The sequence below is a fragment of the Capricornis sumatraensis genome, chromosome 1 (genome assembly GCF_032405125.1).
Source record: "Capricornis sumatraensis isolate serow.1 chromosome 1, serow.2, whole genome shotgun sequence".
In the NCBI taxonomy this organism is placed as follows: Eukaryota; Metazoa; Chordata; class Mammalia; order Artiodactyla; family Bovidae; genus Capricornis; species Capricornis sumatraensis.
In genome coordinates this window covers 18,689,957-18,714,440 of record NC_091069.1, presented here as the reverse complement: position 1 = coordinate 18,714,440, position 24,484 = coordinate 18,689,957, and the positions used below count along the sequence as shown (strand labels likewise).

General features: G+C 48.6%; 1 protein-coding gene across 1 annotated transcript in view; it reads right to left on the bottom strand.

The window, feature by feature from the left end:
* Nucleotides 1-24,484, bottom strand: part of ASAP2 (ArfGAP with SH3 domain, ankyrin repeat and PH domain 2) — a 157,732-nt gene that overhangs the window by 41,018 nt on the left and 92,230 nt on the right. Inside the window, exons 7-11 of the mRNA XM_068983251.1 lie at nt 21,435-21,520; nt 15,062-15,137; nt 14,704-14,790; nt 8,635-8,738; nt 5,740-5,809 (exon numbers count right to left, since the gene is read on the bottom strand). Of these exons, the coding sequence (XP_068839352.1) occupies nt 5,740-5,809; nt 8,635-8,738; nt 14,704-14,790; nt 15,062-15,137; nt 21,435-21,520 (423 nt within the window). The remainder of the gene's footprint in view (nt 1-5,739; nt 5,810-8,634; nt 8,739-14,703; nt 14,791-15,061; nt 15,138-21,434; nt 21,521-24,484) is intronic.

Genomic DNA, 24,484 nt, shown 5'->3' with positions numbered 1-24,484 from the left:
AGTGATGCTGGGCCAGCTTTGAGGTCCAAGGGCAGTGGGCTCCCTGAGATCAAAATGCTCCCTGGCCAAAGCCCAGAGGCACTCCGTCCTGATCAGCTGGGAACACGGGCTCCCAGATCAGCTTCTAGCGACCTCAAAGTGTTTTCCTGAGCACTTTCAGGGAGAGTAATCTCAGGGCACAAACATAATGGTGAAATCATATCCCCAGCTTTCTGAAATAATGATAGATGATAGATTCATGATCCTTAATGCCAGCCATCTGTGAATGAACTTTCCACAAAACCCTCCTCGTTCACTTATGTATCCCCTCCCCACTCCATGCACAATGGTAACAAGAGATCACAGCACCCTTTTGTCAGAGACGTGGCAAAAATGACTACTTTACTACCATTTCAAAAACTATCATACCTAGTTCCCAGAAAGCAAAGGGCAGAGGATAAGAAGATAATTTCAGAAAAAAAATAATTCCAAATGGCAAAATGCCCTCGGAAATCTTGGAGAAACCTCCCAGTATGAATGGCTTCTCTTACCACCCACCACGCTGCTAAAACAGAAACCGAATCAAATGTCTCAGAGTTCAGCCGTTCTTACTCACCCTTCCCAAGGCCACCAGACGAGGCAAGAAGTGGCAGACACCTGGATGCGGGACTAACCGAGACACACACTCACACCTGGGCAGACCAGCATTTACAGACCGACTTCCACTGAGCTCGGAGTCGAGACTGAGGGCCTCCATTCCAAGAGGGCTGACCCCAGCAGCGTGAACAAGGGTTGGATAAAAGGAACTTGGGTGTGAGCAGGAGCTGGACAGACAGGGTTGGGCTGGACCCTCCTGGTCACGGCCATGCTGCCCTCATCCCTCACGTGGAAATCACGGGGTATCCATCACAGCAGACGCCCAACAGACGCCCCGGGTTGTCAGAAATCCGTGCTCCAGGACTCTATGCACACCTTGACAATCCCAAGCACCATAAATCCAGTTTCAGATCTGTATCAGGAGAGTTAACTGGCTTGCTGGGAACCAGAAGACCTAATGGTATATTTCTACCGTAGGAGCCCACACCACAACTGCAACCGAGCGCTTCCCTAAGGGGCTTGGCCCACAAGAGGCATCCATCTACTGTGTTACCTCTCGGGATCCCACAACTGTTCAGGTGCACTCAGGGGACGTTCCTGGACTACTTCCAAGTGCTGATGTCCACTGAATCTAGATACAGGAGCGGTGAAAGGGGTGATGACAGATCGTGGTCAATGCAGAAACGCTTCCATGGACGAGAAGATGATTTTGAATAAGAACAGATACTTTTACTCAGTTGCTGCTGTTGTTCTTGTGGTTATTATCGTATGTGCTTATATGAGGCAGGCACTGTTGAAAGCATTTTTAAAGAACTCACTCATTTAATTCTCCTAGAGAGGAACTGCTCCACTATTTACAAAGAAAGGGAGCCTGACAGTAAATCTGATGATGCAGGCATAGTTTGGGAGCAGTGATGCCAACTCTGGAACCAGGCAGCCCGGCCCCGGAGCCCAAGCTCCTGACGGCCCTCGACACGGCTTCCTGGGAAGCAGAGCCACACCTGGCTTATCTCTCGGTGTCCTGAGTGCAGCAAAGAACCACACTGGAGTGAGCGCTCCCCTCCGTCCGTCCCCCTCCAACCTGCGTTCTTTCGTTTTCCCTGGGTAGTTGGGAAAGCGGTCCATTCTTACTGAGACTCAGCTCCTCTCAAAGACAGACTTTTGACTTCACTGTGAGCACATCATGAGATACACAAAACACTGGAAAAATATCCAGTGCCTATCTATGAAATAGGAATGATGATAGAGTGAATGTGGCTACCATTCCAAAAGGATAACTGTGAGAATGGGCCACGACACACAGAAGCCGACCACACTGAGCTGTTCCGAGTTTTACACTAACAAGGGCTTGCTACTGGCCCATTCAGATTAATGATGAGCTTGTCAGCAAAGCTGTCCGAAAAATTCATGGGATGGGAGAAAAATTTTAAGCACAGAACATTTTATCCATTAAATTCCCTCCATGCTACAATTTTTGGGGCAACGCTCCCATCATTAAAATTCAGCTGTGGAACAGGTCCATCTAGTTTTATCAGATACCAGTGTTTCCTGAAGGCCTAATTTGAAGAGCCCTAGTTTAGTAGGAAAAAACTCAGGAAGGAGCAGAAAACAGACCTACAGCCCTAAGTGTCTGCTGCGAAGACACGGGTTATTAGTGAGGCTCCATTTTAATCAGGCTACTCCATTTTTCCCCATTTGTCAGGCTTTTAAAAAGGAAGCTTATATTCTTCCTTCTGCCTGATTGATAATCATTAAAAAAATTTTTTTAAAGATTTTTTTAAGAGCCAACAGACTTTTCTCTTCCAGCTTGGTGCAGTCTCCGGTCTTTGGCAGTGTGGCAAAGTGATGAATCTGGCAAGGAGGATATCTAATTAGAGTCATTCTGTCCCAAGGATAACTTCTTTCCAGTGCCAGAAAACACAATTAGCCTTGGCTAACGGGGAATACCAACTTGGGCTTCCTACTGAATCCACCCCGGATGTCATCATTGCCCCTCTGCTGAAACACAGAAGACAATAATCTCGTGTACCAAAGGCTGCCGGCTCCCTGGGAAGAAACCAGCTTTCCTAACAATGCGAATACATCCCAAGCTTCCACACGACTTAAAGACCTGGTTCTCAGCTGGGTGGTGGATTCTGCTTTTAAGATTCCCATTTACTTGGTCGAGTCTTGGAAAAACTGCCCCCTTTTTTTTCCTGATGATAAATTAGCACACTAAGGGAGATGCTGGCTGAACAGGTAAGCTACACAAGGAGCCAGATTCAAACCAGACCAAACCAAACAGGCCTCTCTCCTTTCTCAGTGGGGGTTCATTCATGTGTGAACGCTCTGTGGGTGCAGTGGCACTGGGGTGCTGGGGTCTGCCTTCTGCGGCAAGCAGGGAACCTGCTGAAGAAATAGGGCTGACTTGTTTCCCAGGGTGGGCAGAGGGACGAAGCCCCCACCTGCCACTCTCCTGGGCTGGAAGCAGAGGTCATCAAGGCCAGGCAGCTAAAGGCAGGAGGAGGCATCCAGAGGGAAGGACTCCCTGCAGCAAAAACCCCAAAGAGGAAGCACTCACTCAACACGCAGTGGTGTGGCGAGCTGAGCTGTCACCACGCTAGTAAAGCTGGTTATAACTGTACTATCTGCTGAAAACTGGGACAACCGGCAACATTTAAAGAAAACTAAGCCTCTGTATCTTTTAAGAGGAAGCTCAAGCAACAGAAGTGATGAGAACCAATGTTGTCAGCAAGGGATTACCAGAAATGACCAGGCCTGTTGTCATCTCTGAAGTGCAGGCAGAACCACTCTTTGGTTCAAGCTGAGGCCCTGGGTCTCGTGGACACGCCAGTGAAGCCCAAGAGACCCGATGACTTTAGGGCTGTTAACAACCATGCAGGGAAACCCAGTCTTACTTTATAACATTTTCTGCACTGAGACAGTAAGCCTGAGTTAAAACAGAGTAGAGAACAGCTGGAAAGCAAACCACAGAATCACAGGTGTTAAGGCAGGAAAGGAACCTGGCCTTCCTTCATTTGTTCCATTCTCCACGTTAAAGAAGCTTGATGACTGAATCAGTCTGCTTTCCTTAGGCGACAGCACTGTCACCCTGACACACACACTCCCCTCTACGGACAGACACCCTGACACACACACACACACACCCCTATATGGACAGACACCCTCACTCACACACACACACACCCCTATATGGACAGACACCCTGACACACACACACACACACACACCCCTATATGGACAGACACCCTGACACAAACACACACACACACACCCCTATATGGACAGACACCCTCACTCACACACACACACACACCCCTATATGAACAGACACCCTGACACACACACACACACACACACACACACACACACACACACACACACACCCCTCTACGGACAGACACCCTGACAGACAGACACACAGACACACACACCCCCTATATGGACAGACACCTTGACACACACAAACACACACACACACCCTCTACGAACAGACACCCTGACACACACACACACACAGACACACACACACACACGCCTATATGGACAGACACCCTGTCACCCACACACACACCTCTATATGGACAGACACCCTGACACACACACACACACACACCCCTATATGGACAGACACCCTGACACACTGTCACCCTGACACACACACACATACCCCTATATGGACAGACACCCTGACTCACACACACACACCCCTATATGGACAGACACCCTGACACACACACACACACACACACCTATATGGACAGACACCCTGACACACACACACACACACACACACACACCCCTATATGGACAGACACCCTCACTCACTCACACACACACACCCCTATATGGACAGACACCCTGACACACACACACCCCTCTATATGGACAGACACCCTGACACACACACACACACACACACACACACAAACACACACACCCCTATATGGACAGACACCCTGACACACACACACACACACACACACCCCTATATGGACAAAACTTCACATCAGGACCCAGACTGCAAGGCCCCACAGGATGAGGTGACTGTAAAGAAGGCCCATGAAGGCCGGATTTTAGAGAAATGACCTTCAACTGCCCAGGCGGGAGCCCCACTCCACCCCGAGGTCAGAGGCCCCCAGAGACCCCTCCTGACTCTTGGCACCCACTAGCTCTATGGTCTCTCCCTCCCCACAAAGGGTCAGAGGACACGAAGGAGGCCACCGTTCCCGGTGGAACACAGCCCATGCCGCAGTGCCATCCTTCGAGTGGGGTTTACTCTGTCTCCTTACTCCTCAACATGGACAAGGGCCGTTTCCCTGGAACCACACTGAGCCATGAGCTCCGTCTGGGCGCCCAGAGAGCCTGTGTGAGCTCCTGCCCAGCTCTGCCCGACCCAGGGGAGCTGGTGATGGTGGGGGAAAGAAGAAGGCTCTTCTCCATTATGGGCCTGCGGTCAGGAGCGTGGGAACACAGGCCACCACCAGCATCCTTGGTCATAGCAAAAGGGCCACCAGCTCCGCCTCTAGACGTTTAACAAATGTCTATCAGCCTCCGTGGCTTTCACTAGATCCCATGTCCACGCCCGGTAAGGTGCTAACAAGCCTCAAGACCACCACGGACAAGGGCCGTGTCTGTAACTGTGGTTACAAGTCCCAGTCTCTGCAAGCCAGATTAGCCAACCATCCTGTTCCAACTGGTTTTCCAATTGGCTTAGCCTATGTTGGCTCAGTTTCCTACGTGGGCAACTGTATACAGGATTGGAGAAAAGAACTTGATGAAGGCTGGGTGCAGTGTGTCTACAATGAAGTTACTGAAATCTCTCCTCTCTTAGGTTTCTGATTCCCAGAGTCCTGACCGCCTGTTTTCCTCTAATGGAAAAGAAGAAATCATCCCAAGTGTGATGTTCAATTTCCAAACACAGACCACTCGACTCCTCAGATGTTCCTGACGCTGTTAGGCAGCAAGAGCCCCTGATCAGGGAACCGTGAACAAGCAGTAGGTGTACCAAACAGAGGAGGAGCCCAGACAAGCTCTTCTCAGCAGGAAATGTGCTTAAAATGCACCCTCAGGGCCAGCACCCACGGCCGGGTCCCCTCCCCAGGCCTCCAGCCCGCACATCTCATCCCATTACCATGGGGACCGCGATGAGAGGATACTTACAGTGCCATGGGATATGGTCAGAAAGCCGTTTTTCACCGAACACTTCCTTTTCTGCCACACTTTTCGGATCCTTACAGATACATGAGGAAAGATAAGGAGTTCAGAGATTGTGGACGCAGGACAACACACACACACCACCCCCCAAGCCTCTAGCAATGCCATCTACACACACACACACACACCCACACACACACACACACCCTCCCCGAGCCTCTAGCGACACCATCTATGTGTGTACACATACCCTGAGCCTCTAGCGATGCCATCTACACACACACATACCCCCATCCCCTGAGCCTCTAGCGATGCAGTCTGTGCACACACACATACCAAGCCTCTAGCAATGCCATCTACACACACACACACCCCAAGCCTCTAGCGATGCCGTCTATGTGTGCGCACACACCATGAGCCTCTAGCAACACTGTCTACACACACACACACCCCCGAGCCTCTAGTGACTCCATCTACATACACACACATACCCCAAGCCTCTAGCGATGCCATCTATGTGTACACACACACCCTAAGCCTCTAGCAACACGGTCTACACACACACACCCCTATGCACACCCCTAGCCTGTAGCAATGCCGTCTACACACACACACACCCCTACACACATTCCTAGCCTGTAGCGACACCGTCTACACACACACACACACCCCTACATACACCCCTAGCCTGTAGTGATGCCGTCTACACACCCCTATGCACACCCCTAGCCTGTAGCAATGCTGTCTACACACATCCCTACATATACCACTAGTGACCCTGTCTACACACACACACCCCTACATATACCCCTAGCCCGTAGCGACCCTGTCTACACACACATACTCCTACGCATGCCCCTAGCCTGTAGCGACGCCGTCTACACACACACACCCCTACATACATCCCTAGCCTGTAGCGACACCGTCTACACACACACACGCACACCCCTAGCCTGTAGCGATGCTGTCTACACACACATGCACACCCCTAGCCTGTAGTGATGCCGTCTACACACATGCACACTCCTAGCCTGTAGCGACCCTGTCTACATACACAGGCACACCCCTAGCCTGTAGCGACCCCATCTACACACACACACGCACACCCCTAGCCTGTAGCGATGCCATCTACACACACACACCCCTACACATACCCCTAGCCTGTAGCGACACCGTCTACACACACACATGCACACCCCTAGCCTGTAGCGATGCCGTCTACACACACACGCACACCCCTAGCCTGTAGCGATGCCATCTACACACACACATGCACACCCCTAGCCTGTAGCGATGCCGTCTACACACCCCTATGCACACCCCTAGCCTGTAGCAATGCTGTCTACACACACCCCTACATATACCACTAGCCTGTAGTGACCCTGTCTACACACACACACACCCCTACATATACCCCTAGCCCGTAGCGACCCTGTCTACACACACATACCCCTACGCATGCCCCTAGCCTGTAGCGACACTGTCTACACACACACACGCACACCCCTAGCCTGTAGCGATGCCGTCTACACACACATGCACACCCCTAGCCTGTAGTGACGCCGTCTACACACACGCACACCCCTAGCCTGTAGCGACCCCGTCTACATACACAGGCATACCCCTAGCCTGTAGCGACCCCATCTACACACACACGCACACCCCTAGCCTGTAGTGACGCCGTCTACACACACACGCACACCCCTAGCCTGTAGCGACCCCATCTACACACACACATGCACACCCCTAGCCTGTAGCAATGCCGTCTACACACACATGCACACCCCTAGCCTGTAGTGACGCCGTCTACACACACGCACACCCCTAGCCTGTAGCGACCACGTCTACATACACAGGCACACCCCTAGCCTGTAGCGACCCCATCTACACACATACATGCACACTCCTAGCCTGTAGCGATGCCATCTACACACACACGCACACCCCTAGCCTGTAGTGATGCCGTCTACACACACACGCACACCCCTAGCCTGTAGCGACCCCATCTACACACACACATGCACACCCCTAGCCTGTAGCAATGCCGTCTACACACACATGCACACCCCTAGCCTGTAGTGACGCCGTCTACACACACACACACCCCTACATATACCCCTAGCCCATAGCGACCCTGTCTACACACACATACCCCTACGCATGCCCCTAGCCTGTAGCGACACTGTCTACACACACACACGCACACCCCTAGCCTGTAGCGATGCCATCTACACACACATGCACACCCCTAGCCTGTAGTGATGCCGTCTACACACACGCACACCCCTAGCCTGTAGCGACCCTGTCTACATACACAGGCACACCCCTAGCCTGTAGCAACCCCATCTACACACATACATGCACACTCCTAGCCTGTAGCGATGCCGTCTACACACACACGCACACCCCTAGCCTGTAGTGACGCCGTCTACACACACACGCACACCCCTAGCCTGTAGCGACCCCATCTACACACACACATGCACACCCCTAGCCTGTAGCAATGCCGTCTACACACACATGCACACCCGTAGCCTGTAGCGATGCCATCTACACACACACACACCCCTACACATACCCCTAGCCTGTAGCGACACTGTCTACACACACACATGCACACCCCTAGCCTGTAGTGATGCCGTCTACACACACACACACACACCTACACACACCCCTAGCCTATAGCGACCCCGTCTACACACACATGCACACCCCTAGCCTGTAGTGACGCTGTCTACACACACACACACCCCTAGCCTGTAGTGATGCCATCTACACACACACACACACCCCCTAGCCTGTAGCGATGCCATCTACACATACACGCACACCCCTAGCCTGCAGTGATGCCGTCTACACATACACGCACACCCCTAGCCTGTAGCGACCCTGTCTACTCACCCGTCACTCTTCTTATAGAGGTTGCCGGTGCGCTCTGTGCCGTGCTCCTTGTTCCCCTGAGGCTGGTGTAAACTATAGGCTGTGCTCTGGCGCATTTGCAAATCCTGAAAAGGGTCAAGAAGCGAGTTGTTTTTAATCCTGTCCAGATTCCAACTTTCAAAAGGCAACACACAAAGACACTTATGCCCTTACAAAAAAAAGCTTTTTTTTTAAATTAGAGAATTTCCCCTCTTAAACACATCCAAAAAGGGACATACAATTCATATCCTGGGACCCATAAATGCCACCCACAGGCTGGAGAGGGAGATGACAAACACCGGCATCCCCAAACTGGCTGAAAGAAGAAGGGGCTGTCTGGCAGTGACTTGTGAAGTTACTTAGATTTCACTTATTTACAAGCCTTAAGTCCCTGACAATGGCAAGAAGCTCCTGGTGCAGCAAAAGCAGCCTTTGGGAAGAAAGGAAACATAGCGCGCTGACAGAGGTGAGGCTTTCAAGCAAAACTCACAAAAGCAACATTCTGCCTCTTTCCTTGGGCAAGTTACTAAGCTTCCCGCCTCAGTTTCCTCCCGGGAAAACAGGAAACAACTGCTGGTCAGGACCGTAAACCTAGGAAGGCTCAAGGGAGACCACCTGTGTGAACACCTGGAACGTAGCACACGTGAATGCCACCCTCCTCTGACCCCATGCACCCCAGCAGCGGGGCCGTGGGCATCCCTCGGGGCAGACCGTCCACCCCATCAGCTGAGAATCTGGCCCATTCCACCACACCCGGCAAACTCCAGCCTTCTTGAACTAATTCCTTATTACGGCGCGAGGCAGGGGCCAAATGCATTCTTTCGCTCTGGCTATCCTGTCCCAGCATCATCTACTGGAAGGACGACTCCTTCCTCATTGGAAAGTGAAAGTCACTCAGTCGTGTCTGACTCTTGTCTGACGCCATGAACTGTAGCCCACCAGGCTCCTCTGCCCATGGAATTCTCCAGGCAAGAGCACAGGAGAGGGTTGCCATTACCTCCTCCAGGGGATCTTCCCGACCCAGGGATTGAACGCAGGTCTCCTGCGTGGCAGGCAGGTTCATGACCATCTGAGCTACCAGGGAAGCCCTTCTCATTGCACTGTCTTAACACCTTTGCTGAAAATCACTGACCGTAAATGTGAGGGTTTCACTGATTTATGCGCCCATCTTCACATCAATGCCACACTGTCCTGACTTTGTGGTAAGTTCTGAAACCAGAAAGGCTGAGTCCTCCAACTTTATTCTTCTTTTTCAGGACTGCTTTGGCCATTCTGGGTCCTTCCTTTTGCATTTCCATATGAATTTAGAATCAGCCTGCGGATTTCTGCAAATAGGCAGCTGGGATTTTATTTTGATAAGGATGGCACTGAATCTGTACATCAATTTGGGGGCATACTGCCATCCTAAGAATAGTAACTTTTCCAATCCATGAACATGGGCTGTCTTGTACTGACTTTTTAAACTCTGAAATATAGGTGAGATAATTCAGGAAAAAAAAAAATTTTTTTTAAATCTTCATCAGAGAAATCAATAATATGCACAACCATTCCACAGCTGAACTGACAACAGAGCCTGAACAAGCAGGCCCCAGACAGGAGAAACATCCTCCTTTTCCACAGGGATTCATGCCCCTAAACAACTAAGGCAAACAGCTCATTCATGAGATGAGAATGGTCCCAGTTCCCACATTCTCTCAGAAGGGCAGCATACACTGGCACTAGACATCAGCTTTAAACATCACTGGAAATGAATGCAGTAGAGGGGAAATGGAGAAACAGTGTTCACTTATCTGAATCTCTGCTAAAGACTAAAAATAGACCTGTCAAAAGGCTACACTGTACAACCAAGAAATATGTCTATTGATCTGGGGAGGGGAAAAAAATAAAAACCCTGAACAAAGTAAGTGGTGAAATGTGACACACTGCTAAAAGTGTTCCTGCCGTGCATATTAATCAGAGCTCTTCACAGGTCTTACGAACGGGATATAAAGGACGTTCTTCTTTTCAACAGAATCAGACGCGATGCCAGAGGCTGGGGAAGAAATTACTGTTTTATTCTTCAGACAAGGTGTTTCTTGAATCAATTTTAAAGTGCAAGCAAATCTGAAACTATAAAATTTAAAATTTGTAAGAGGAATATAATCCATCTAATATAAAACTGAACCTGCTTTAGAACTATTTCAACACCTTCCAGGTGACGTCTATTGTGACCCAACAAAAAAACAGCCTTTCTTTACCTATTTATACAACATGTGATCAAGGGAAGGAAGTAAAACTGGCCCTTTCACATAACCAACATTTCAGCTGAACGGAATGTACATCAAGGGACAAGAGCCTTTCATTCTAAGGAGATCCATCACCTAACAACATGGACAACTGGCCAGGGCGTCCACACTGCCCAGACTCTCGAAGACTCTCCAACGTACCCATGCTTCCCCAGGAGGGCCAAGGATGCCCTAAGACCCGAATGAGTGAGCCTCCCCGTGGAGACGGTTTGTATGTCTGAAGCACACGGGTTATGTAGGCATTTTACAGACCTTCAGAAAGTGCTCATAAAAGTCTATCAACACCCATATACCCTCTGTCCTGTGACACCCAGACAAATCCCCAGATCCCAGGCACCAAGCAAGATCTTCAGTTTTGTGTGGCCTTATGAAGGGTTAGCCACTGGAGCCTACAGAGATAGAAACCACCCAGATGAACAGTAGACTTCGTATCTGCAATCTTCAGGAGTGGGGTGGGGACATGACCTGCACACAGTTGCTCAGTCGTGTCTGACTCTTTGCAACCCATGGACTGTGGCCTGCCAGGCTCCTCTGTCCATGGGACTTTTCAGGCAAGAACACTGGAGCGGGTTGCCACTTCCTACTCCAGGGGATCTTCCTGACCCAGGAATCAGTCCCACACATCATGAGTCTCCTGCGCTGGCAGGCAGATTCTTTACACTGCACCACCTGGGAAGGCCTTGGGAGAAGGAGGATGCCGCATATTATTTTACACACATACACACCCCAGAAGTATCAGGGGGAGAGAAACACACACACACACCCAAGAAATATCCCTGAACTCCCTAGGAATCTAGAACATCACAAACACTTTTACGTTTTATCCATCCACCTCTCAGAAAGTCTATGTTCAGACGACTGTTATAATGAGTGGATTGGAGGCTTCAAGTCTCTCTGCCAAGGGAGGGGTGTGATGTCCACCTGCACCCATCTTCCCCAGGCATGTCCCTGGACACAGGGGCATGGACACACCGGGGCGGGGCTCTGCTAAGTGAGCACTAAGCTGTGGTCTGCGAACATCTCTTACCACCTGTTCCCCGTTAGCAGCACTTGTTTTTGGCCATTGCCACGCAGCTTGTGGGATTTTAGTTCCCCAACGAGGGATCGAACCTGAGCCCTGGCAGTGAAAGTGCCAAGTCCTAACCACTGGACCGCCAGAGAATTCCCTCTGAGTAGCTTCTTAAAAGATGCTATCTGACAGAGATATTATTAAAGTTACATAATATAGCTGGAAAGAGAAGAGCCCTGCAGTGGAAGAGACCAGGACTCAAAGCTGAGTTCACTCCAGCAAGTGCATTTCTCAGACTCAAGTTGTAAATGTGGGCTAACACTACCTCCCCTGCCATGCTGCTGTAAGGCCTGATTACTAGTCACACTTAATAAGTGCCTGGAAAATCCTGAGAAGTGAAACAGGCAGGAAACGCCACAGAGGACATAGAGGGTAAGTCCTACCAACTAACAACACAGTTTCTTTGGGGCATGTTAACCTAATTTTTATGAACTATAATCATGGAGATTTAGAATTTTTAAAACACTGAATAAAATCCACCAACACTTTCATTTTTCTATGTCACAGAAGAGAATCCAAAAAGAAGCAATGAGAACTAAACAGGAATGCCCAAATGTTCAATTCTTGTAACTGCAGGGACCTCAATTACAAAAATCATTTAAAAATAGATCAAATTTAACTTATACGTTTTTTTTTACTACTTGCAGTGTATTCACAGAATGTCCAGCTGATGAAATATCATCATCAAAAAGCAACACAGGGTGTGAGACACAGAAAAGACAACACATTCACAGCCAGTGGATGGGTGGGTTCCATCTCTGGGTGTAAAGCCAGAGGAGCCAGTCAAGAAGGTCCACCTGACCCCTGTGTGCATCTGGGGCAGACAGGCTGGTCAACAAAAAACCAGAAAAACAGCAAGCCATTGAAGACTTCTGGTCTATGCTGGTAAGTCTGTTACACTTTTCTGCAGAGTTATAAATAACCTCCTTTTCCCAGGCAGCCAAAGCAAACACAGGCCTCCCTCTCTGTGCCCAGAAGGCTACTGAACCCCAGCACCTGCTATCTGGAATTTTAAACCTGGGTTTTGCTTCACAGGTCTGACCCTTTTTCAGGGATCCTCCTTGAGTTCTCTGGGGCAGGTGGCTCCTACATCAATGCCATCTCCTCTGGTTATAATCAGGCCACTGTAGTCTCCATACTCCAAGCTCCCCCCCCCTCCTTTTAGCTGTTTATATTCCATGTTTGGGAATATCAGGACCTAGATTTCTCTAGCCCGGGAGGAAGTCACCAGGCTGTGAGAAATTTCCAGCACTACATCCGACCTCAATCTGCCAACCGTTCACTCAGCTGACCCATGTTTACCAAGAGCCTACGGAAGGAGCAATATGGTGAGATGACGTGATGGCCGGCAAGGCACAGAAGGCTGGAAGGCCTCCTCTGCCCGCTTGAGGTTCAGCTGGAGAAAAAAGCATTTGTACACCTGAGGACACGGCCAACAAGCCCCCAAATATATATACTGTCATTTTTTTAAAAAGTCACTCAAACAGAATGTGCAATACAGATCACTGGGGCTGGGAGGAACAGAGGTGGCCCCTGCTCCCGAGGCAGGCACCGAGGTGCTTCAGAAGAGAGGTAGAACTCAGTGATGCAATGGAAGGGGAGGGGGCCAGTGGTTTCACCTTCACAAAGGAGTGGACCCCCCCAAAGGCTAAACTGGAAATTTGGAAAACTTCCATTTCACTAACAGTTATGCATTCAAATTCTTTGGTCTTTAATAAAACCCACAGCTCTTGGAAGAGGAAGCACAAAAATAAAAATTGCTACTAGACATTTCACGGAAGAAATATTTATTTTTTGAAGTTCATAAAGAAAGCATGCAAAGTTCTACGATTTATTAAAAATACTGAACTACTTACTCTCCTAGACTTCGGTCACAAAAGGTAAATGCATTCGGGAGAAAAACAACAATATTCAGTTATAGTACAAGAACTTCAAACAAAATAGAGCATACCAAAATGCTAGCAGTGAACTTTACACTCTGCTAAATCTTTTAATAGATGACTCATTTCACTGACAATTGAAATTCACTTAATTTCATTGACAAGGATGTGGGTTTGCATTAAATTTCACATTGTAATATCTGCACTGTAGCAAACATGTGAAATCACCTTAAAATGTACCTTTTAATGGTTTTTCTACTCAGCTCCCCACGTACAAATGATCACTGCAAATGTGTTAGTACACAGAGAAGGAATAATTATATGAAAGAGATGATGTAAGAAACTAAGGTTTCTACCCATCAGAAAGCAGAAAATCGAGCTCCTCCCATTTTACGGAACATCATCTCCGGGCTTGATGACTCAGATGGTCACCAGTCACCTGCTGGTGCCACACGGGCAGGGCCCATGGACATCAGGGCAGAGGAACCACAGAGCCCTGGGGAGTGAATCAACAGTAATCGATATGAACGACGAGGGTCTACGTGAAGAGACGGTAAGACGGACGGAGCAGCAATTGTTGAGATGCTGCCATTAAGGCAAGGCTTATGGTAATGGTTCCTCACGAAATAAGCATATTTTAAAAGATGGTTTTATAAAACCAACTCAAAGAACAAACTACATATTTTCATGCTGTCCAATACAACCTCGGAGTGAAGGAGCGCCCAGAGACCTGGATCTCACCTCTTCAGTCCTAGAGCCCCCGAGACTAAGGGATGAAAGGGTAAAATAGCGATTTTTCAAACTTAAATCCCCTCACCTCTTTCTGTTCAACCTGTAATGCCGATTTCAGAATATCTCGGAGCTGTATCAACTGCCTTCTCTCTTCATCCTGGGCCTGTTTGATCTTTAAAAAACATAAAAAAGCAGAGAAAGTATGGCTGAGGTGCAGCGAGATGGTGGAGCTCATGGTTATTTCTCAACAACTGCAACCTTCCCCTCTGAACCAAGAGGGAGGATAGAGCAGGAATCCCGTTCCCCACGCTCCGTGGGGGCGCTCCAGGGCAGTCATGTTCTGGGCAGTGCGGCATGCAAACACGAGATCACACGGGAGCCATGTTTAAATCCAAGTGCATAGTGCATACTTTCGACACTCATGTGGGAGGGAAGTTACTTACTGTGTGAAGGTCTGTGGAAAGTGTTTCAATGGAAGGTTTGAGGCTTTCAACTGCTTTCAGTCCATCCTGGAAAAAACTAGGAAGAAAAAAGAGCTTAGGCTGTGTTTCATAAAAGAGAAAACAATTTTGTTAGATGGAGAAAAAAGACTTCTATAAAGGAAATGGCTGAGATCACGAGGTAATTCCTGGGGGGAAAAGACTAGGAACCAAACCTTAAAATATCAGGCAAACGATGAACAAAGTGATGTTCAAAACTATGAGCAATGAATTGAGAAGGAACCGCAATAAGCCTAGTGTCTGTGATTTTTCCTGGAAGATTCAGATGGTCAGCAGTCACTTGCTGATGCCGCACAGGCAGAGTCTGTGGACACCAGGGTAGGGGAGCCACAGAGCCCAAGCAAGAGAAACAACCATCTGAATAACGAGAGTCTATGTGACTAGGCGCTAAGAGCTACTTATCCAGCGACGAACAGAGCACAACAGGTTGAAATGCTACCGTTTCATATAAAATGAACCCTAAATTCTCAGTTTATAGTGAGAAAACAGGACTCTCCCAACAAATTGCAGCAGAGGCTTGGGTTCAGAAGAAGAAGAGTCTAAGGCCAGAGAAGCACAGGGTGAATGCAAGAACAAGACGCTAAATTAGGCTCCTTAACAGGCCACAGCTAAGTGGAAAAGACAAAGGACGAAGATAAAAAGCAAGCTGGCTTAATGCCCACGGATGGCCCTGTGTGCAGAGCAGGGAGACGTGGTTGGAGAACTTGAGATCGAATCAAAAGGAACATTTTTAACGCTCAGAACCCAGGGCTCATAAAGTCACTTATAATAAGCAAGTCAGGAATGAGAATGGAGGCTGGATGAGTTTTTTTCTGCAGCTCGGCCTCTGAGCCCATTTGAGGGGAAGCAGAGGCTTCTGGGAGCTTAGGTGAGGGTTCAAAACCTGTAACAAGGCCTAAAGTGCCCACCTCCAAGCTTCAGTCCACCCTCCTCGCCCGTTTATTCACTTCTCCCTACGCCTCCACGGCCACCCAGTCATCTCTGCCTCAGGCCCTTTGCACAGACTGTTCTTTCGTCTGAGGAGGCCCTGCAGTCTGCCTTCTGGTTCACCTGCTGGTCCCCACTCACTCTCCAAGTTTTCAGCTCAATACGGCCTCATCAGCAAGGTGTGCCACACTGCCCTCCCTTCAAAGAGGTCTCCTCACCAAATTCTCTCAGAGATCCTGTCTCTGGCTTCAAAACACTTGCCACAACTGCCGTTATGTGTTCACTGGGGTAACAGTTTAAAATACAGTTCCCCCATCAGACCCAAAGTTCTAGGAGAGTGAGGACACAGTACCGCAAAGCCTGACTCATCTCAAGCGCACGATATTTGCTGAAGGAAGAAACTGATGAAGGAAGGAAGGTGTCTCTAACGTCTGCCAGTTTACAGGGTGCCAAGGAGACTATCTTCAGAAAGTAACCTGGGGTTCACATGTTTCTTTCTTTTAAACTCAGCAACAGTCCTGTGGGAATTTCCCATATCAAGTTTGCAATTAATAGGAGGGGTTGTAAAAACAATCTGCATGACACTTAATACAATAACTCCAAGGAGGGAGGAGGAAGGAAGGAAGGGAAAAACATACACACAGCATGCGGGTCACGAACCATTATGAGCTGGTTATTAGGAAAGAGGCTGGGCTATCAGCATTTCTTACTTTAGATATTTGCGTAATTTCACTTTATATTCTCATTCTTGTATTTTGGCTCATTTTTTTTTCCCCCTAAATATAGAACATGCTTCTGGTAGAGCAATTGTATCCGGGGTATAATGACTTTTCCACGTGTCTGTTTCCACTGCCAGGGCAGAAATGCCATGTCTTGCACGTCCCTGTGTTTCCACTCTGAGCACAATGCCCGACCCAGAGCAGCAATTTTAAATTGAAAAGGAAACTGGGAAGCACAAACACAGGAATGAGAGGGCAAACATCTCCCTCTTGTCATGAACTCATTTGGTTCTGATGTTTTGTCTGAGTTATTTTTTTCTGGTATAACTATTTCACTAATCAAATTCTGGTAAAATAGGTGAAGGCAAGAGGTGATGGTTGGGGGGTGGGGGGTGGGGAGGGAGAGAAGGAGGCAGAGAGGGAAGGGAAGTTGAACACACGCTAGTTTAGGGAGGGGGAGAAACATCACAGGGGATTGGCCAAGAAAGGGTCCTGCTCCGGGCATAGGGCAGCAGGTGCTTGGCCCTGGAACCTCCGAGCCTGGCAACGGTCCCCATGTGCACCCTGCAGTGGAGTCAGGTGCCCAGAGAAGAGCTTCTCATCACAGACACTGTCTGCATTGCAACACTGGGCCCTGTGCTTGCAATAACGATCCAGACTTAGATTTCATCGTTGTGGAAAGCCTTGCCAATCTTGACCATCTACCTAGAAAGCTCTTCCCCCTGATTTTCGAAACTCCTATCTTCTGTGCACCAATCCCTATTGAGACATGTGTGTCGAGTCTATCTTCTCTGCCCTTAGGGGGAACGCTTCAAAACAAGGGGCCTCTTTACTAACTGCTGTCACTTCGAGCCTAAGTACAAACTCCCAGGCAGTTTTCTTTGGCTGAGCCTGTCAGCGCTTTCCCAGGCTTCAACAGTATCATCCATACTACTAAATACCAAATTTTGCTCTTTATCTGATGTTTTCTAGCCTACCTGATCAGATTCTCCAGGCTTTATAATACCCCCACTGAAATTCAACCATCATGTGCCCAACAAGCAGGGTGGCCTCCCCATCCTAAGCCTCCCCACCAGCACCCCTCATGGCTGGTGGCCTCTGGCCCCCTCTCTTCTGGAGGGAATATCTCCTGGGCACCGGAGCAGGTCTTATTCCATCTGCAATACCAAGGACATCAGCCGCCACTGGTCACAGAGGTTCCCAGCAGGTACAAAGAACGAGTCACTGCAGAGCTCATCACCACTGTCTAGAATGTCACCGTTTTTGTTTGTTTTAAAGACTGCCTAGTTTTAGATTCCAACAGAGGACAGGAGCCTCAGTCTTCAGCAGCAAAGGCTAGTAAGGCACTGTCCAGGCTCTTCTAGGAACTGGAGATGTGACTTCATTCCTTACATGATATAAAAGGCATAGATAATAAGTTTATAAGATGATCAGCTTCCTAGGTGGCTCAGTGGCAAAGCATCTGCCTGCAAATGCAGGAGAACAGAGTCTGATCCCTGGGTTGGGAAGATTCCCTGGAGGAGGAAATGGCAACCCACTCCAGTATTCTTGCCCAGAGAATCCCATGGACAGAGGAGCCTGGTGGGCTACAGTCCATAGGGTCGCAAAGAGTTGGACACATCTGAGCAACTAAAGATGAAGAAGAAGATACTCTTCAAGAAGGCTTCTGGAGAAAGCAAAAAGGAAGAAGAGTAAAGTCTGTCTAAGCAGTTCTCAGGAAGCACACGCAAGTATGCTTCCAGGGAATCTAGGCTTCACCACAAGGCCTCTGGGCACCTGCAGAGACCAGCAGCCCCCGCTGAGCAGGCTGCCTCTGCCCTGGGGTCACCGCGCTCGCCAGGCTGGGCCATGCTCCTGTGAGATGTGGAGACGGAGAGTGTGAAATGGGGACACTTGGGAACTGCCCGGCGGATAAACATGTGTGTGGCCACAGGCTCCTTCATCCAATGGGTGAATCACTCAAGCTCCACATTTTATGCCATCCAAATATGCACTTGAAAAGTCAAAGCTTCTCAAATGATTTGAAGAGCATGCAGTATATACATGTGTACGCACACACACACACACACTCCATCCAAAAAGGAAGTTATGGAAGATTCATCATTTTTAAAAGTTACTGAGCTCATGCCCATAAAAGGCCAACTCGTTCACTTTTCCACAAGTGGTCTGTTGCTAACCAACTGATTAGTTTGGGCAAAATAAAGGGAAAAAAAAAGAAAAGGAAACCCCAGAATAACTTCTTCAAAAATAAAATATCAGCAAGGAAGCGACCCACTTCCTAAATGGCCTCATATAAGGTTACGAGAAGACTGAAGAAGTAACTAGTATGATCATCACATAGCATTTTGAGTTTCTGTAAAATAATGCATCTCAAAAATTCTACAAACGGAGGGTCTTCCTGTTTTCTGAGCTCCATGCCAGGAGCTCTTCTTCTAACCCAGGACGAACCACACGACACACCTCCCTTTGCTGCTGGGCCTTGACTTCAGGAACAGCACGGCCAGAGGTGTGTTAAGAATTCCGAAGCCCAGCTCCACCCAATTCAGCGCAATTCACCACTGCAAACCTGGCCAGGGAATCGCGCCGTGGCCAAAGGTGAAAAAATAAATGTCACAGAGGACATCTCTGCAGAGGATATAGCTGGGCGGGAGACACGACCCATGAAAGGCGCCATCGCGGGCACGTGCAGGCAGCACCATGGTGACAAGAGGGAAGAGCCACGTGCAGGTGGGGCGGGCGGACGTCCTCACAGTGGCAGCTCCACCTGAGCTGGGTCTCATGGGACCAAAGGCTGGGGGAAGGCACAGAAGGAACAGAACTGCGTTCCAGGCAAAGGGGACAGCAGGGCAAAGGATATCAGTGCGGGGCACAGCCCGTTAAGGGAAAGGCATGTGGACACATGTAGGAACAACACCCTCGAGAGATTTCCACGCCACTCACACATCCCCAGGCCCAGGCAGCCCGGGCTCCAGCCCCTCTCAGACACGACCCCTGCACCTGAGTGGTTGCATAGCCACCCCATCCCATCTGGTCCTTCTCAGCACCCAGAGCAACCCCGTGAAAGCAGAAATGGATGGGGAGACGCCTCCCTGACATTCCCAATCAACTCCACTCTCCTCTCTTCCTGCAGCGGCCTCCTCAAGGTCACAGCTGCTCCCGGAGACTGTCACACCCCTGCTGGCTGGCTAGCTGCTGTGCCCCGTCCCACCGCTAAGTTCACACAGGTAGGAGCTAGGAGCTCGGTTTCCTTCTTGCTGTATCATCTGGACCTTCTGTATCACTTTATGTCCTCCTGCATGCAGCAGGAGCTCAACCAACACTTGCTGAACGAATCCTCTGCTTAAAACTTTGCTCGCCTCCCCATACGTGTGGGACAAGATGCCAGGCTGTGCCCGCCTCCAGCTTTCCCATGCAGCTTCACTTCGCTCACAAGGCTTCAGGCGGGCTGGCCTCCCTCCTGCCTCGAGACCCTGACCCTGCCTGGTAGGTTCTTCCCCTGCTCTCCACCTGCCGGCCCCTCCACGTCCCTCTGACCCCAGAATCCACATCCCTGGGAGAGACCTGCAGGTAACTCGAGAATCTGAACACCTCCTGTGGGCCAGGCGCTGTGCTCTGCCAGCTGGAAACCACAGCAAGGACGAAACAGAGAAGAAATCTCTGCCCTCTGTCTCAATCTAAATTAGCTCTTTCTGTTTTATTCTTTCTCAGACTCAGGTACTTCAGAACACTTTGAGAAGTGTCCGATTATACGTGGGTTTGCCTGCGTCTTGCTCCAGCAGGCGCTGTGCCTGGGACGTACACCACCCCGTCTCCAGCATCTCAGGGGGCTCCCAAAACACAGCACACACCCAGCAGCAGCAGCAGTGAATTAGCCCGCAGCCTGTTCACGTCAACAGTGAGATGCAGGCTGAGGAATGGGAAAGGCAATGAGGCCAAGAGATGAGGCCCCAGGAGTGGAGGGCTGATAGACACAGCGAAGATGAACACGTGAGCAGTCCCCTGAACCTGAACGTTTCTCCCTCTCTCCCCAGACAGCCGCCTCTGCTTAGCACATCATCTGCTTTATAGATCAGTAATACATGGAAGTATTCTCCTAATTTAAGACTCTGCATTAACACCATCTCACTTCTCTTTCAACAAAAAGAACATCCAAGAATCAAACTAATTTGGCACTTTATCAAAAAAAAAGTATATTTGATAAAGTAATGTAGATTTTTATATTATTTTTTAGTTTTTGAGATATAATTCTCAAACTGTAAAATTCAACCTTTTAAAACATACGATTCAGCGGGGTTTAGTATATTTATTCACAAAGTTGAGAAATCATCAGCTCTAATTCCAGAATATTTTCATTACCCCCCAAAAAACCCCATACCCCTGGGAGTCGTTCCCCTCCCCCGCTCCCCTCAAGCCCATTTCCGATCTTTCAAGTAAGTGGACTCATTCAGTCTGTGGTCTTCTGTTTCTGGCTTCTTTCACTTTATGTGTTTTGAAGGTTCATCTGTGTTGCAGCATGCCTCACTGTTTCACTCTTTTTACTTATTTACTAGTATATTTTTAAATACATGCATACTTTCCTCAGCATACTACTACAGATCTCCAAGAAGCTGCCGTAAAGAAAGAAACATCTGAAATACCATGATAATGAAGGAAAAGAACCAAGAACTTACTTGCATTGAGCGTGAAAATACTTGATCAGATTCTGAAGTAAATCCACTCCCTTTTTAATCTTAATTTCATTGACCTTCAGCAGATACTGTTTAAAAAAAACACACACACAGAGGAAATGTCATAGAAACAGTATATGAGCTGAACATGAACTTCTGAGGGCAGGTCACCTCCCTGCCTTCTCTGACATCCTGTATTATGGGTAGGGCTCATGATAGATGCTTAATATTTTCTGAATGCCACAACTAAATGCTTCTTTTATTTTGGTGCCACATGAATTACCTGACCTTTGGGTAATCAAATACTTAGTTTTAAGTGCCAAGAACTCCCTGCAATAAAACATTCTGTCTTAACCAGCTAGGGGAAACTTTTGCCCCAGTTGCATGGAAGAGTGAGGATGGTTAGAATGAAAGGGTTCCACCTTCTGGCCTCTGCTGCCCACATCCCCTGTTCCAGGGCCCTTTCTTCAGGTAGGTCACGGTCTAAACACTAACTGCTGCTGCTGTAGTTAAGGCTTTGTCTCCACATCTCTGACATTGAAACACTTCCCCAACACTTTAAATAAACATTTTAAAAAGTTTAAATTCAAATAAATTAAAATCTTTTTTAACTTGGAGAATTCATTACCAATCACAAGACAGGAGGAAACCCCAGGGATGTACAGAACTGGTATCAGGATGCCTATCTGAGCGCCGAAGAATCGATGCTTTTGAACTGTGGTGTTCGAGAAGACTCTTGAGAGTCCCTTGGACTGCAAGGAGATCCAACCAGTCCATTCTGAAGGAGATCAACTCTGGGATTTCTTTGGAAGGAATGATGCTAAAGCTGAAGCTCCAGTACTTTGGCCACCTCATGTGAAGAGTTGACTCATTGGAAAAGACTCTGATGCTGGGAGGGATTGGGGGCAGGAGGAGAAGGGGACGACAGAGGATGAGATGGCTGGATGGCATCACGGACTCGATGGATGTGAGTCTGCGTGAACTCCGGGAGATGGTGATGGACAGGGAGGCCTGGTGTGCTGCGATTCATCGGGTTGCAAAGAGTCGTACACGACTGAGCGACTGAACTGAACTGAACTAAAGAGTTTATAGAACAAAAGATCCCATAAATTCCCTGTCCCTTCACTATCAAAATAGGAGATATTTATAATCCTGAGAATAAGTCACCTCTAAGGCTGAAAGCCCCCTAGAGAGCTGCTGACCGCCACTGACCACGGGCGTCTCAGCTGTAACCTGGGAAACTCACCTTCAAGTGTCCTGCCTGGCAGCTCTGAAACGGTAACTACATCATTGCCTTTACGTCCTCATCTCCCTCCTTTCTGATACTTATTCACTGTTAATTAAATAAGATATCTGGCAATGTAGCAAAATGGTTAGATGGTGAATGAGATGTTTGGCCATGTGTCAATGTTAAAATCCATGTGCCCTTTGACCTGGAAATTCTACTTTCGGGTATTTCTTCTTCTAAGAAGACAATCATAAAAATTTACAAAGATGAATGGAAAAGAAGGTTCATTGCAGACTTGCCTGTAAAAGTGAAAAGTGGCAACAAGTCAAATGTAATGAATGGGGAACTAAAGTGTGGCGCATCCATAGAAAGAAGGGCTATTAGTAATTAAGCCAATAAAGCAGAGACTTCCTGATGTGCAAAAATGTCTGTGGCACACTAGTGAGTGAAAATAATCAGAATACAAAGCAGCAGTAGAGAATGATCCTGGTTATACAAACTGTCTTTAACATATGTGTACCAGGGACATCTGGAAGATGTGCAGCTAAATGTCAAGGTGGTTACCTTAATAAGTAAAATCTGTAGTGACTTTTAATTTCTTTTATGCGTATACACATATATACACGGGGTTCCCAGGTGGTTCTAGTGGTTAAGAACCCGCCTCCCAATGCAGGAGACATAAGAGACACAGCTTCAATCCCTGGGTCAGGAAGATCCCCTGGAGGAGGGCATGGCAATCCACTCCAGTATCCTTGCCTGGAGAATCCCCATGGACAGAGGAGCCTGGCGGGCTACAGTCCGTAGGGTTGCAAAAAGTCAGACACAACTGAGCCACTAAGCACGTGTGCATGCACACGTATACATACACACACATATATACTGACCAATGTTTTAAAGCACATATTTTTATAATCATAAGAAAAGCAAGAGCAGATCTCTCATACATTCTCTAGTCATCTGTATTACCGATCTGGCATACTGAATGTCTTTATAAAATGTGTTTTGAAGAAAAAAATCCCACAGGTCTAGAATAAACACCTGAAAGTCACTTTTCTACATTAGATCCGAGGCAACTAAAATGGTAAACACCTGAACAACGTTGAGCATTTACAAAGCTCAAGGGCTTCAGTTTGAGGAAGCGGTTGAATGATTTTAAAGCCACCGTAACTCCAGCAGTCTTCACTCTGAGGGGGCGGGTTCTTGGGGACTGCTTTTCAGACACACTCTCTTTCGAGCCCAGGTCTGGCTGGTCAGCGTCTGCAGCTTCATCAGATGCGTCCTGCTCTGCAAACTCCAACCTCATAGCCTGCTGGCCCACCTCCACTTTTGTGTCTGCACACAGCGCCGGGCCCTGCCCCAGCCAGCTCTGCAGAGCGGGGACCCTGTGATGCTCAGCACAGACTGGGGACCCGCCCAAAACACAACTCATGTGTGTGACTTAGTGGCGTCGGGTAGATAGCGCCTTTCCAATAAAATAACCCATCTGGCAGTCCTCACAGCCCATTCGCCCAGACAAGGACAAGCCCCAGTGCTGGGTGCACACCAGGTGCATGCTGCAGAAAGCACACCCTCACCAGGAGGAAATGCCAGTAACACCCAGGCTGGGTCTCTCGTCCCTAAATGTACTTGAGTAAGCAGTCCTGCAGAGTTCAGGTCGACAGCTGTCCTCCTCACCAGCCAAAGAGGGAGCAGAACCTGAACTCACACACACGGCCCTCCAAATCCACTCTCCGTGAAACACTGCTACTTCATTTTATCCCACTTCAATAAAAGCAACGCCCTGTGTCTGCATGACATGCAGTGGTTTTGCTTCCTCATCCCTGTC